Source organism: Setaria viridis, chromosome 5 (assembly GCF_005286985.2).
Source record: "Setaria viridis chromosome 5, Setaria_viridis_v4.0, whole genome shotgun sequence".
NCBI lineage: Eukaryota > Viridiplantae > Streptophyta > Magnoliopsida > Poales > Poaceae > Setaria > Setaria viridis.
Window position 1 is genome coordinate 2911025 of NC_048267.2, and position 14967 is coordinate 2925991.

General features: G+C 45.3%; 2 protein-coding genes across 4 annotated transcripts; one reads left to right on the forward strand and one right to left on the reverse strand.

Moving 5' to 3' along the window:
* The first annotated feature begins 1549 nt into the window (after nucleotides 1-1549).
* LOC117854537 (uncharacterized) lies at nucleotides 1550-14602 on the forward strand. The gene is made up of 10 exons (XM_034736757.2): nucleotides 1550-1989; nucleotides 5267-5728; nucleotides 5808-6617; nucleotides 7262-7454; nucleotides 7778-8449; nucleotides 10568-10785; nucleotides 11842-12087; nucleotides 12176-12271; nucleotides 12349-12500; nucleotides 14183-14602. The coding sequence occupies exons 1-10, from the start codon at nucleotides 1723-1725 to the stop codon at nucleotides 14382-14384; spliced, it is 3318 nt and encodes a 1105-aa protein (XP_034592648.1). The 5' UTR covers nucleotides 1550-1722; the 3' UTR covers nucleotides 14385-14602.
* Nucleotides 7191-9548, reverse strand: LOC117858892 (E3 ubiquitin-protein ligase SIRP1). Of its 3 annotated transcripts, none has more exons than XM_034742047.2 (2): nucleotides 9199-9548; nucleotides 7191-8562 (listed from the first exon to the last, which is right to left on the reverse strand). In XM_034742047.2, the coding sequence occupies exon 2, from the start codon at nucleotides 8494-8496 to the stop codon at nucleotides 7387-7389; it is 1110 nt and encodes a 369-aa protein (XP_034597938.1). In that variant the 5' UTR covers nucleotides 8497-8562; nucleotides 9199-9548; the 3' UTR covers nucleotides 7191-7386. The 3 variants fall into 3 exon arrangements, with proteins under 3 accessions (XP_034597938.1, XP_034597936.1, XP_034597937.1); XM_034742045.2 differs by having other exon boundaries at nucleotides 9210-9546; XM_034742046.2 differs by lacking the exon at nucleotides 9199-9548 and adding an exon at nucleotides 8686-9192.
* Nucleotides 14603-14967: the final 365 nt, after the last annotated feature.

Genomic DNA, 14967 nt, shown 5'->3' on the forward strand with positions numbered 1-14967 from the left:
CACAGTTTCACTTTCCGCTTTCAAACTATAAAGTCGGTCTCGCTTTGGTTGAAAGAAATCAAATATGAGCATTAGACTGTATATATCGAACCTGGCCGAGAAGCATGGATCGAACACCTACGCATGAGTCTATGATAGCGAATGGAAAACAGAGAATTCGTTCAAACCATGGCCTCTCTATGGCCTGTACCTAGGCCGGAGATTCTCAATGCAAGGTCTATCTATCACATGGCCATCTTGACAGCATGGCAAATGATGGCACAAATTAAAAGAAAAGGCAGCTAGATGCAAAATCGTACGAATTCTCAACAATGTAGTTGGTTTTTTTTTCTCAACAATGTAGTTGATTTTTTCGTTAATGCTCGACTACCGCTTCAAGTTTTGTTCCTCCTCTTAGGACGTCTCTAAACACATCTGCTAGTTACCGAGGAGGTATAAAAAAAGCTAACAACTTGTTGCGGACCCATATTAATTTTGAAAAACATGTGAATATTAGATCATTGGAGATGGCATCTCATATGCTATCTAATGGATAATCTTGTAGCTAGCAAACTGTGATGCTAGCCCTAAACGCATGTGCAATAACGCAATGCAATGATATAAGCAATAATGGAGATGCCTTCAAGAATACAATGCTTTGAAGATTACGTAAACTTAATGTAATTCTCTATTGGAGAAACTTTTCTTTTTCATTGGGAATATGCTATACTTTATGTTAGCTAGTGCTGGAAAGGGAGGTGGTACACGTACATAGTGCTATCATTTTGAGTACGCCCATAGCCTCATAAACGCTTATACCTTCTTAAAGGTGGTTTCAAATTTGTAAAAAAAACTATTTGAGCACCTTAAATAAGAGAGTACTCTTAATGTGGTTATAGTCCGTCATAGGTATTGCCACGAAATCTAGAGGCGACGCAATAGATAACTTCCACACTAAGTTTTCTTTTTTGTCGTTTGGTAGCAATCTCACGGACCCTTAATAAATAATAATGGATGTACCAGCAACTCACAAAATGATGCGAGAGTAGTTTTATATCTCAAAATCAAGCTAATGCGTTATGGGATGGTCATTTTTGACCGCGGCGCTAGTCTCTCGGATAATCTCTTCAAATGACCATCTGTTCCCTCTCATCTTATTTCACCCCTCCACTGTTTAACTTTTTCTTGGAGCATGCGTAGAGCCTGCTCTTGTAGGAGCTAAATTTTCTTCACTTGTTTTTTCTCCAATCGCATATGTGAAAGTATAGCAATTTTTTGTACTACTATCTATTGAATGGTACAGTGACCCTGCTTAAAACGTGAAGAATTTCCTTGCCTAATACGAGAGCCCATGCATTCCGGTGGGGACTGAACAATGCCAGCCCCCCCCCCCCCCCCCCCCCCCCCCCCCCCCCCCCCCCCCCCCCCCCCCCCCGGGGCCGGGTTTTGACCGCAAAAGGTTTCGGTGGACTCGCAGACCAGAGGAGACCACGCCCATCGGTCCCCACCTCTTGCCCTTTCCATCCCTCCCATTCCAGACCGCCCTTATTTATTCCACAAGGAATCCTTCTGGGAGCGTCGACGCCCCCATTCTTGGAGAGCAAGAACATCCGCAGCCCAAAAGCGAGAGAAAGGGGGGAGGAGAGAGGAGCGAGGCGGCCAAGCGAATCCCATTCCCACACCACACCCACACCGCACACACGCCGCACCTTCCCTTCCATCTCTCCTCGCGCAGATCTAGCGATGGCGGCGGCGGCGGCGGCGGGAGGCGAGCCGGCGTGGGGAGAGGAGCCCGCGGCGCGGCGCCGCCCCAAGACCAAGATCGTCTGCACGCTCGGCCCGGCCTCGCGCTCCGTCGAGATGATCTCGCGCCTGCTGCGCGTCGGCATGTGCGTCGCCCGCTTCAACTTCTCCCACGGCTCCCACGAGTACCACCAGGAGACGCTGGACAACCTCCGCGCCGCCATGGAGCGCACCGGGATCCTCTGCGCCGTCATGCTCGACACCAAGGTCCGTCCCTCCCTCCCTTCCTTCTCGACCTTCGCGGCCTCGCGCGTCGCGCTCCATTTCGCGATCTGTGATTCGGCGTTGTTTCCCTGGTTTGTTTGTCGTGCCGCCTGCTCCACCTAGGTTTGTACGGGCCTTCGACATCTTGCGGGTTTTGGAGTTTCCCGTTTCAGTGGTTAGGGTTACTTCCTGTGACTGTTTTAGGCCGAAATTTCGGTTCCCCTGGTCCAACTTTAAGAGATCTTGACCTTAGATGTGATCTCTAGTTCCGAATTTCGGCGCCGCCGTTCTTTGGACGTTTCCGTGTGCTGTTGCTCGTTCGTGATTCCTTGGCCGAAATCCCCGACCATTCGTGCTGTCCGAACCCGAGATGCCTTTGTCTGCTTGTGCTTGCGTAGTCTGCTAGGTGTCGCTCTTTAGTTACTACTGCAGCTACAGGTTAATTCGGCTTACACCATTTAAGCTGACAGTTGTGGACGACCAATTAAAGTCCTTGGAGATCTATGCATTAATGTCCACCATCCAGCATTTAGCTTGCCTTGCCTGTGAATTTTGCAATTGGATGGGTTGGAGCCACTCGTTGTACTTACCAACACCTGAATCACCATTGGTTGGTTTGCTGTTGTCAATTTCCTTGTGCTGTTGGCTGTGGTCCTCATCCCACAGCCACTTGTCATGGCTATGTTTCAGCCATAACTGAATTTTGTTCTGTTCTGGACTGTTTTTGACATGGGGTGCTAAAGTGTAAAGTGTAAAGTCTGATAGCGTTATATAATTGTTGACAGTGCTGATAAATACCAGAAATCACAATATTGTTTTGAGAACTTCCAATCTTTTAATTGGTTTGATGGAAGAAAATGCAGATAGTGAATCATGGTGACTAATTGAGCAAATGAATGATGCTAGGGAAGGGGAAAAAACCCAGAATTATTCCATCTACTTTTCTGCTTTTCTTTGTTGATTTTTTATATATCTTTTGTCATTTATGTGGCTTTCTTAGTTATGTGAATGGACAAGATTTTAGTTATTGTAGATGCATCCCCCTGATGTACGTGCAATCTATAAAATTTTCTGTCATGTTAATTTTCCGGCAATGCAATGATATGAACTCATAAGCATCGTATGGAATAGTACCATACTGAATTACAAAAAATAATTTGAGTCAATCTGTGGGGCTCAGTTTGCCATTGCGTGATTTAGAATCTGGTACGTAGCCAAGGCCCTTTACAATATCATTTAGTAATGGGCCTAACCTATTTCCTGTCATGCTTTTAGGACCGAGCAATTTTCCATAAGACGGTGAATAAAGAAGTTTGATCATTTTTTACGTTTGGGTAATGGAAAAACTAACTCATTTAGCCAGTGATACTTGTATAATTGTTTGTCATCTTTCAGCTGCAAGATAGAAATATGCTTGTAAAGTCAATTTGGGCTTTGTGGTATAGAATATTTTATAATTATGGAGCACAGAGGGTGGTTTTGGACTAGCTGGTGAGGAACTCAAATTGAACTTCCCATATGACCAGACCTCATTTGATCAAGATATCAGTGGGTGATTAACATAGATAACCTGTTCCTGTCTTTTCTTATCATTTATTAAGTGCTCTTGAGCTTGATGAAGGTAAATTGGCATCTTTGATATTGTTCTTTTCACCTTACACTGTCCGAAGTTGCAACCTATCCATAAGTCAACCAATACATCTCAATCCAACTTACATACTTGCTCTTCTAATCTATTGTGAACAAATGAGTATCACCATCAATCTCCAATGGATTTATGTCAGCAATCGATCATGGTCAGATCTAGGGTTGGGGTAGCCATCCACAATCAGTGTGTGACCTTGCCCAATCTTGCCAGCTATTTTTTTAGCTCCCTTTGTGTTTAGGTTACCTTGATGAAATTTACTCTGTTTCTTTGCCCCCCTTGAGGGAAGATGGCCTCAGTTAGTAGCCTAGTTTCTGCATGAAACACGGACCAGATCTGACCTGCAAACCCTGAGGCCTTATTTTGTAATTGTCATTCAGGCAGTGAAAATTATGATAAATACAACTTATCAGTTGAATTCATCCTGTAAATCTCCTTCTGACGGCTGTAGGGAGCTGTTAACTAGTGAGACTCTTTGCTCGATATACTTAGTGACACATCATATTCCATCCATATTGTAAAGTGTCTAGGTACTGGGCAATGGGCATACTGTATGTATTCAGTTGTGATATCTAACTACACATCTGCAGCACCCAATTTATACCAATTTCCACCACTGGAAGTGACAATCAGGCATCAGCATTAGCCTGATAGTTCGGATGGGAAGAAATCATTTAGCTAACAGTATTTCAACTGAGTGCAGATTACGTCATATGACCAGCTGCCCCAACCAAATTACTTTTGCCCATGGACTTATTCTAACAACCTATATATTGATCCTCTTAGGCAGCCAGTAGCTTTGAACCCAAAATGTACATTCTCGTCATTACAGATCTGACATAGTACAACTTAGAAAAGATTAGCATCAATTGATTTTTAAAATATCTGTGATTGGGTTATGAAAGTTGATCCACTAGTAATTTTCAGAAGCACCATTTGTGGATAACATTTGTGTAGATTTAGTGTAATTACCCTCTACTGCTACTCAATGGCTATGTTTTGGATTGATGTTACTGGCTGTTATTGTACTTGTTTTTTCTATTCTTAAAGCAAAGAATATGATCAAACTTCAGCAGTAAGTCTACACATATGTGTAGTTAAAGGTCTGTTGTCATACCAAAATGTGCCTGATTTGTATGTGGTTGGTTCTGCATTGGTAGGTCGTATCACTGATGTTCTTTCGTTTGTTTGTATTAGCTATGATATGTCCCTTTCAAATCTAGGTTACATTTAGACATGTACTGAGAACTATAAGGCATCAGGACGTGCCATCCTTGTATTTTGATGTAGAAAATTGCAGTATGCAACTATACATGGCTGGATGGGTTGATAGGGTGATACTGTTTGTGATCTTTTTTTCTTTCTTAATTGGGACACACATCTTCAATTCAGCTTACTGTGAATGGTCAGCACATTCTACGATGATATCCGGTAGTGATTTTTCTATGCATAATCTTAGCATAAGCAACTTGCTAGTCTGAAAAGGAAACATATCTGTCACTCTTATATTGCTTGAGCTGTATGACTTGTGTGTAGAAACAATAGTGGGTTCACTTGTTTTTTTTTTCTTTGCACAACTGTGCCATTAATGTATACTTGTCATATCTTCATTGCATCTACTTATATAAATTTCAGGGTCCAGAGATCCGAACTGGATTTTTGAAAGATGCGAAGCCTGTTCAATTGAAGAAGGGTCAAGAAATCACAATTTCCACAGATTATAGCATTAAGGGTGATGAGAAAATGATATCTATGAGCTACAAGAAGCTCGCAGTGGATCTGAAGCCAGGCAGTGTCATATTGTGTGCTGATGGTACCATCACTCTTACTGTGCTTCACTGTGATAAAGAGCAAGGCTTGGTTCGCTGCCGTTGTGAGAACACTTCTATGCTTGGTGAGAGGAAGAATGTTAATCTTCCAGGAGTTATTGTTGATCTCCCAACACTCACTGACAAGGACAAGGAGGATATCCTTAAGTGGGGTGTCCCAAACAAGATCGACATGATTGCCTTGTCATTTGTTCGCAAGGGTTCGGATCTTGTGGAGGTTAGGAAGATACTTGGTGAGCATGCCAAGTCCATAATGCTGATGTCTAAGGTATGGCTATGGCAGTCTCTTTTGAGTTTCGAGTTAATTGATTTCTGAATTCAAGGTTATAATTAATTTGAATGTGCAGGTTGAGAATCAAGAGGGAGTAGCTAACTTCGATGATATTCTGGCAAACTCTGATGCTTTTATGGTGGCAAGAGGTGATTTAGGGATGGAAATTCCTATAGAGAAGATATTCTTTGCGCAGAAGGTGATGATTTTCAAGTGCAACATTCAGGGCAAGCCTGTTGTTACTGCCACTCAGATGTTGGAATCTATGATCAAGTCTCCTCGCCCTACTCGAGCAGAAGCAACAGATGTTGCAAATGCAGTGCTTGATGGCACCGACTGTGTCATGCTTAGTGGTGAGACAGCTGCTGGGGCATATCCTGAGCTGGCTGTGCAGACTATGGCCAAGATCTGCTTGCAAGCAGAGTCTTGCGTTGACTATGGTGCTGTTTTCAAATTAATCATGGCCTCAGCTCCAATTCCAATGAGCCCGTTGGAGAGCCTTGCATCATCAGCCGTCCGCACAGCAAACTCTGCCAGGGCGGTGCTTATCTTGGTCCTGACCAGGGGAGGAACAACTGCTAGGCTTGTGGCCAAGTATAGGCCATCCATGCCGATACTGTCTGTCGTAGTTCCTGAACTGAAGACAGACTCCTTCGATTGGACCTGCAGCGACGAGGGACCGGCAAGGCAGAGCCTCATCGTGAGGGGTGTGATCCCGATGCTGAGTGCTGCCAATGCCAAGGCCTTTGACAGTGAAGCCACTGAAGAAGCACTTGGTTTTGCCATTGAAAACGCGAAGGCGATGGGGCTATGCAACACGGGGGAGTCTGTTGTGGCCCTGCACCGGATCGGGATTGCATCCGTCATCAAGCTCTTGACTGTGAGCTAGGGGGGGAGAGAGACCATTTTGCCTGGGGGTGATTTTTTGTAAGGCTGCTTAAGCATATCAGCATATCCACAGTTTTTGTTGCCAAAGATAGTGACTTTGGGTTTTGTTACCTTGGCTGTTATGAGGCTGTGACAATTTATCGTTTAGAGGTTAGGCATTTAAACAATCAGCAACCAATATAGCTACTTAACTGCAGCTGTGTTGCTACTGCTAATATATTATGGAAAATGGTTGTTTCACATGCTTGCTGATTATTTTTTGTTCATTGACCAGAAATCTGCTTGTTTATGAGTTTGGCAGATGATCGAATATCGATTTAGTCTTGAGTAAAAAAAATTACCAGTAGACTAGCTGTGTCTAAGTAGAGTGCTGTTCAACCAACTGGCCTTTGATCCGTTGACAACATGAAACTCTAGCTGCGTGCTGGCAAATCAAATAGACGTTGAGCTGTGTCATGTTAAACTTTTTTAAAGATTTTTTTTATTATGATGCTGCTCGTTAAACTTCCAGAAACCCGGATTAGCGCTCTGCAGAAACCAAATTTGGCTTGAAGACGCTGCTAGCACCAAATTCACGCAAGAGGCAAGTTCATATACCTGCCCATGTCTGTTCTTTTGACGACAATGAGAACTGTTTCACAGCGAATATTACATGACAAAACTAACACACTGAAAAAGGCTCCAAATTTCCACGGCACCAACTCGGCATGCTCCCCCTATGTACATTGGCACCGATGGGCTCAGCCAGCAGCAATCGTCGCCATTGCTCAATCCTCCCAGTGCTGCGAGCTGCTGCTGCTGCCGCCGGACGGCGAGAACAGGCTGTTGAGCCACTGTAGGGACGCCGGCAGCCGCCTGCCGCTCTCGTCGGCTTCCGCAACGCCTGCCGTCAGCCGCCTGCCCCTCTCTTCGGCTTCCGCAACGCTGATGCGCTCGGGCTCAGCATTGCCGGCGGACCCTGCCCCGCCATCCCCGCCGCCATTGTCATTGCCTTCGTTATAAGCATCGACGCTGACGTAGCCACCGCTGTCGCCGTCGCCGCCGCCGCCGCATGAGCTCTTATTGTCGTCGGCCGGCAGCTGGAACCGGCAGACGGGGCAGGAGCTGTGCATCTCCAGCCACGGCACGATGCAGTTGGCATGGAACTTGTGCCTGCAGGGCATCTCCCGGGCGCGCTCGCCGGGCGCGTAGTCCTCCAGGCAGACCGGGCAGCTGGCCGCGTCGTCGCCGTTGCTGCCGGCGATCTCGACGGTTGGCATCGCCTCGACGGCCTCCTTCTTGGCCGGCGGCGTGCCTTGGCGCCCCGCGTCGCCCTCGGCCAGCTGCTGCACCAGAGCGTCGAGGCCGTTGCCGAGGAAGTAGTCGCCCAGCGCCACGCCATGCTCGGCGGTGGCGGCGCCGCCAGCGGCGCCGATGAAGAGGCTCCGGCCGAAAGGCGTCAGCTGGTCGCCCTCGATGGCGACGCCGGCGGCCGCCTCCAGGCGCTGCAGCTGGCGCTCCCGGACCTCGTGCAGGAGCCGCAGGAACGCGGAGACGCGGCGCCGGCGCCGCGTCAACTCGTGCTCGTCCCAGTCGTGGACGTCTCCGCCGCCGGGCTCCGGCTGGCGCCGGCTGCGGCGGCGGCGGGCAGAGCTGTCGCCCGAGCTGAGGATGGCGTGCGCCCAGATGGAGCTCGGGCGGTCCGCGCCAGGGTACACTTCGGTCAACGCGCCGCCGCCGCCGCCGTCGGCCGCGGCCGCGCCGCGGGCGGTCTCCATCTCCTCGAGGAAGCCGCTGTGGCAGTGCGGGCACTTCATCTCCGCCTCGCCCTGTGCGGGCCTCACCGCCACGGTGCACATGTGGCACCAGTAGCTCCCGGCGGCCGCCTGCTCCGCCATTGCCGCCGAGCTTCTTGCGCTTTCCCCGCCAATGCAGCTACTCTAATTGTTCGGGGGGAGATTCAGCTGCGACAAATCGACCGGGAAGGAAAGATCAGAGTCTTGATGTCGTGAATGGTCTAATCAGTGATTGGGAAAACAAATTCGAGCTGCGCAGGTCATGGTCTCCCACCGAACGCAGGAACGAACCATTTCTATTTCTCGACGTGCTACACTCACGTCCTTAAACACATTTGACAGATCGAATCATTTGCATGTTCTTGCGATGCACAGATCAGATGCGGGCTTCATTGAAAGCTTGCAAATCAAAAGACAAGGACACGCGTTCTTGCTGAAGTATCATCTACGCAAGAGCAAGGTCAAACAAAACATTAGGAAGCTAACACACGATCCAATCAGGAAACCAACACAAGGACAGGGCAACAGGGATGGAGCAATTTCACAAGGCTCGCCTCAAAGACCCCCCGAGATTGGATCAATCCAAACAAGGCAAAACAAGCATAACAAAATGCACATCATATATCATCTAACAGGTTGAATGAAAAAAAAACTCTCAACCATCCTTTCTGCAAGATGAACAATAGCTATCATAGCAGACTCCCAATCTGACGATAAGACCAGAAGCACGAACGGATCCACAAGAAAGAAAGATGGAAGCAAAGAAATGGGGAAAGCGTCAAACGAATCAAGCAAGCAACCAACCAATCAATCACCTTGGGCGCAGCGCAGCAGGGCAGGGCCGGGCGGGGCGGGGGGCAGGGCATGTGGGGGAAGGAAGAGGGGAGGAAGAGCAGCAAGGCCAGACGTGGGGGCCGGCCTCTCCTGCCTCTTGTGCTTTATATTACCAGCGGCGGCGGCATCCTCCTCTCCTCGCATCGATTACGACCTCGAGCTGCTGCTCCTCATATAATACGCCGGGGGAACACATGTTTAGGGCAGTGATTAGGAGGGACCCCCTGCCTGCTCAATTATTGCGCTGGCCTTCTAATTTTAAGCTTCTCACCCTCCCACCTGAATTCCTCGCTGTTCTTGTGTAATAGAAAAAAAAACATTTCTCCGAAAGGGCTAAAAAAAGTTCAGTGGTGGTGGGGTTTCGCTTTCCGGCCAGCCCAGAAATAGGCGAGGAGGGTTCTGAAAAGGGGGAGAAATAATAAGAAAGAAAGCTGACAAGTGGGGCCCGCTTTCCCTCGCTGATCATCACTGCATGTGCCTCGGTGACGCCGCGGTGCCGTGGAGGTGGGGGGTGGGTGCCACATCAGCTGAATATTTTAAAATTATATATATTTTTTCGTTCTCTCTCTCTCTCTCTGGGAAAAAAGATGGTGTAATTTCTCGAAATTCTGATGTCAGCCCTTACTTTATGGGTGCACTGACTGGGTTGCCATCTGATGTCAGCTGCTACTTTAGCTTGGCTAGCCGCCTTGCTGGCGTGGCGTACGCCGGCGAAACCGTAGAGAGTTCCCTTTCGAAGGGAGGTGACATGGGGCAGCGTTACCTGACGTGCATCCAAAACTGTCTCGTTCGAAAACTTCAACTCGATTCAGACATGAATTGACGGGAAACAGACTGTAAAAAGAAAAGAAAAGGAGAGAAGTGCAAAGGATTTGGTACCTTGCTGACTTGCACCATGAAAGTCCACGAATAATCCTCCGCCCATGTTAGAGTTCAAGAGGAACGTCATTTAGTCGAAATTTAATGTTTTCATGTTCTTCTTAGGGGGAATTAAGCTGGATTTTTTTTACCCTTTTTATTTGCCCTGAGATTTCGTGGGTTCATGTTCACTTTCAACCCTTTTGGAGCGGAGGTCGCCGTATTATTATTTTCAGTAATTGGGGGAACGTTGACTGCTTTTCTGAGAGGAAATGCGGGCTTTTGACTTGGTGGGCTGGGCCATCCCAAAGATTTCGCGGGCTTCATTCAAGTAACCAGGGAGGCCTGCCTATAAGGATGCCTGGGCCGGGCCCTTCACCTGACCAAAGCAGAGAGCACGATGACTCATGAGTGTGACCAGGTGACGTCACGACTTACGAGCGGAAGCACTCACACTCGAGCCGCCGAGCCTCGCGCGGCTGACCGACGGCACAGATGGCGGCGGCCGCACCCACTCGCGCCCCCGTATCCTCCTCCTCCAGCGACGTCGTCTTCAGCGGCAGGACATCCCGCCCCAACCTTCGCGCCGCCGCGGTGTCTTCGGCCCCGGGGTGGCGGCGCAGGGAGCCGTACCCGGCGGTTTCCGTGGCGGCGGGCTCCGGGCAGTCTGCGCCTGGAACTGTAGCCGTCGACCCTAAGGTTTGGAATATTCTTTTCGCGAATTTTTAATTTATTGTTTCCATACGGGCGAAAATCAGTTGGGGATTGGGGCGGACTGCAAGGCACTATAGGACTACAGTCCGTTCCTACAATTAGAACCCTGGTGAGGGTAAGGTGTGCCACACTGCCACATGTTGGATACAAGCCTAGATGAGGATGCACAACTAGTGCTGTGCAATGTTTTGTTGGTTCCACTCAAGGAGAATTTCAGCAATGGGGGCTTCTTGCAGTGAGCCGATGCTATTTATTGATGCTTGCCTCTTGATTTGTATAGCTTCCTTTGTTGGTGCAAATAAGATAGCAGTCTATAGTAGCCTCTGAAGAAATGATTGTGGTAGTACACTACTTGCAGCCAACTTGCTAGATGCGCCATGGAGCTTCTGTGTGCTTAGATGCATATTTGTGTTATCAAGTGCAAATCATGATGCCAATTAAGTAATTTTGACTGCACGTTGTGGAACATTGGAAGCAATGCTAATCAGTTATGAACTTGGATGAAACACCAAATGGTCCTGTTGTTGCCTAGCATCTTACCCTGTTGATTAGTGGTGATATTATATAGCATTTATGTAATATGATTAGATGATTTAGATCAATGTTGTATGGTCGGTGGTCTGTTATAACAGGCTGTCATCAGCTGATATCTTTAGTTCTTAATTTTTTTTTAAAAAAAGGATTTAGTCCCTTTTCATCCCTCAACTATTGATGAAGTTTTCCTCAAAAAAACTATTGATGAATTTTAATTTTCGTCCCTCAATTGTAATACCAGAAATCTTTAGTTCCTTAACTTTTCAACCGTTTAACCTGTCCTTCGGTCCATTTCAAAGTAGTTTTGCACATGTAGCACAGCTGACTCATCAGTTTTTCTTTGCCACATGGCAGCCATGTCCCACCACCATTGCAAAATAGATTTCCATGTTGGAAACATGTATTCATAGTATATCTTGCTTCGCATTGCCCTTTATTAGTGACTTTCTTCTATCAAAGTAAACACTAGCTAATATAGATTCATTGTTGTGCTTGTCCAAAAATCAGGTTGACACATTACTAGACAGTGTAAAGTGGGACAGCAAAGGGTTGGCTGTTGCTATTGCACAACATGTGGATACTGGAGCCATTCTTATGCAAGGTTTTGCTAACAAAGAAGCCCTTGCAAAAACTATATCAACTAGGAAAGCTACATTCTTTAGCCGCTCGCGGTCTTCCTTGTGGACGAAAGGGGAGACGTCCATGAACTTCATCAATGTGCATGACATTTTCCTGGACTGTGACCGTGATTCTGTAAGCATATCCTACATCGTGCATAAATACTTTCACTGACTTCTGTGGGTACTAAATGCATGAATGTTTTGTTTTTTGTGCAACTTAGATAATATACCTTGGAAAGCCAGATGGACCTACCTGCCATACAGGAGCAGAAACCTGTTATTATACTTCAGTTTATAATGCTCTACAAGGTTCGAAGGTACCCATTATTAAGTTCACTTTCCTGCAATAGACTTCTACTTGTGATTAAAATTAAAATATGATTTACCTTCACAGCCCAATGAAGATAGGCAGGTCATGACAACCCTATACTCACTTGAAGATACAATTAGTAGACGGCAGGAGGAGACAGTTACTGAAGGAAGTGGGAAACCATCATGGACGAAAAAATTACTGCTTGATAACCAGCTGCTTTGCTCAAAAATACGGTCTGTAATGTTATGCTTTCTCTGAGTCTTTGCCTCTATGGTCCTGCTCCTGCGTATAAAAACTATCAATAAACTTAGTGGCAAGACAATTAATAGAAAAAACATGGAGCCTTTTCTTTCTTTCTCTCAGCCGGGTTTACCAAGTTGTGCATTTTTGAAATAGAGCAATGCATTTGTTGCTATCCTTATTGTATTGTGCTATGTCTATCATATTTGCCATCTTTAGCTGTCACTGTATGGTTTTTGATGGGATATCAGTTTGTTCCTGTGTATTCTTGCTTTCAAGTTCTTAGATAGTTTGCAGTGTTTTTAACATGTGTTTTTTTATCATCACAGTGGGCATGCATACTCCTCTATACCATTAGGTCAACTTCAATTGTAACTGTTCATAGTTCCTGAGATGCAGTTGGACCTGTGGTTTTGGTCATATTATTTTTAGATTACAAAATGGTGACATTATAGAAATAATTTTAAGTAAAATAAATAGGTACTCCCTTTGTCCCAAATTGTAGGTCGTTTTTACCTTTTCTAGATTCATAAATTTTGCTATGCATCTATATGTACATTATGTCTATATACATAACAAAATCTATGAACCTAAAAAAGCCAAAACGACCTATTATTTGGGACGGAGGGAACTGAAGCTAAACATTCAAAATTATATTGTGCATCAATGATAAAAAAAGGTTTAATAGGACACTTCCCACAGCTTCAAATGTTTGTGGCACGATGGAATAATCCAGTAGAGAAATCTGCTACTGATAATCCTTTATGTTGCACGTTTTTTTGGCGTATGTTGCACATTTTTTTTGTTTTCTCGGACTTTCTTTAAATATACATTGAATGAGTCCGATATTCAAATTGTATGACTCTGGCCTTAATCTTCATTAGATTTTGAATTAGCTTGATACTTTAGTTGTGCTTATTTCTACTTCCATAGTGTATTTGATTGAAGGATTAATGGATTGACTTGGTGCAACAAGATTTAATTGGTGTAGGAGGCCAAAATTGATAGTATCCGGTTGACTGTTTTGTGAATAAACATATATATTAAAGAATGGAGCCGCCATCAACAGATTCCTAGTTTTAAGTATAAACAAGTATTTATGGATCTGGGTCATACATTTTGTAGTCCATATGTTTAGTAGACAGCAACTTAGTGATTTTGTAAACAAAAAAAGTTGTGTTTATATTCTTTTTTATCCTGACCTTTTTGTTCTTAGCTGTCTGACAAAATAAATTCTTAGATTCTTTTTTATCTGGATAAAATCCTCTTGCAACCTTATTAACCTCTTAGCTGCTCCTTTCAACAATTTCATATGGTAGGGTGCACATGAAGAATAAAAGGTAGCACAACAGATCTAGTCCCAATCTGATACTCCGCGCATTAAACATGGTCCTAGTGTCCAATTCTTCTCTTTATCCTGCTTCCAAAACTTTGGGTATGATTATCATAAGTTTTTTTTCCTTATACATCTTAAATTTGGCATCACAAATCATCAATGGCAGGTGCTATGCAAGATATAAACTTGTAGTGTAGTTACTGGGTTTATTCATTTGCCTCACCTAGCAAGACACCCTGTGTGGCAGGGAAAAAAAATCAGCATAATTACAAGCTCATATCATTTGCCTCTGTCAGGAGTTGTCTGTTAATTGCGTTATCTTTTTTGCATATTTTCCAGTGAAGAAGCAGGTGAACTAATTCAAACACTGCTCGAGAACGAGGACCAATCCCGCACAGCTTCGGAGATGGCTGATCTGCTGTACCATGCAATGGTGCTGCTCAGAGTCAAGGATGTGAAGATGGAAGAAGTCCTTGAGGTCCTGAGGAAGAGATTTTCGCAGTCTGGTATCGAGGAGAAGGCCAATCGCAATAAATCTTAGTGTGTTTAGATAATGGCGGATGACTTCTCCAATTTGGTATCATATACCATAATACCAGCACTGGTGCCTGAGTGTGAACTATGGAAGAATTTTGTGTTTGATGATCGATTTCGCTACTGTTCTTTTGGTTTCTCTGAGAAGATGACTGAATTTGTGGTTACTGGTATAATCTTGATGACAACAGAGCCTCCAATAAAGTATCTCATATAGACATACAATTTTGTGCCTTTCTTGGTAATTGAATGCATTATTAGTTAAGCACAAAGTTTGCTATGATTGATGGAATTAAGCAGCTTATAATTGAAAACGTTGTGCTGGATTATGCCTCCTTGGCTAATGTGCGATACTTGTGACAAAACATAAACGGCACTTGTGTTTTGAACGTTTCCAGCACTCGTTTTCTCCTTCCTCCCATGCAGCGCTTGATTTGCTTCTTAGGTTGTTTGCCTTCGCTCTGGTGACCTTTGTACGAACTAACGGTTCGGGTTTGGGAGCTTTATGAGGAAAAAATCATGCGTGGAAAAAAAAATCAGTGCTCAAATCCTCAAAAAAGTGCTATAGATCAGAGAAAATTTTGAGCCGT

Bases quoted from the DNA above. Each gene is read 5' to 3' on its own strand.
- LOC117854537 (XM_034736757.2), top strand. From the start codon at position 1,723: ATGGCGGCGGCGGCGGCGGCGGGAGGCGAGCCGGCGTGGGGAGAGGAG. The intron at 5,729-5,807 runs GTATGGCTATGG...TTGAATGTGCAG, and splicing joins CCATAATGCTGATGTCTAAG to GTTGAGAATCAAGAGGGAGT. The intron at 12,501-14,182 runs GTCTGTAATGTT...CATATTTTCCAG, and splicing joins CTGCTTTGCTCAAAAATACG to TGAAGAAGCAGGTGAACTAA.
- LOC117858892 (XM_034742047.2), bottom strand. From the start codon at position 8,496: ATGGCGGAGCAGGCGGCCGCCGGGAGCTACTGGTGCCACATGTGCACC.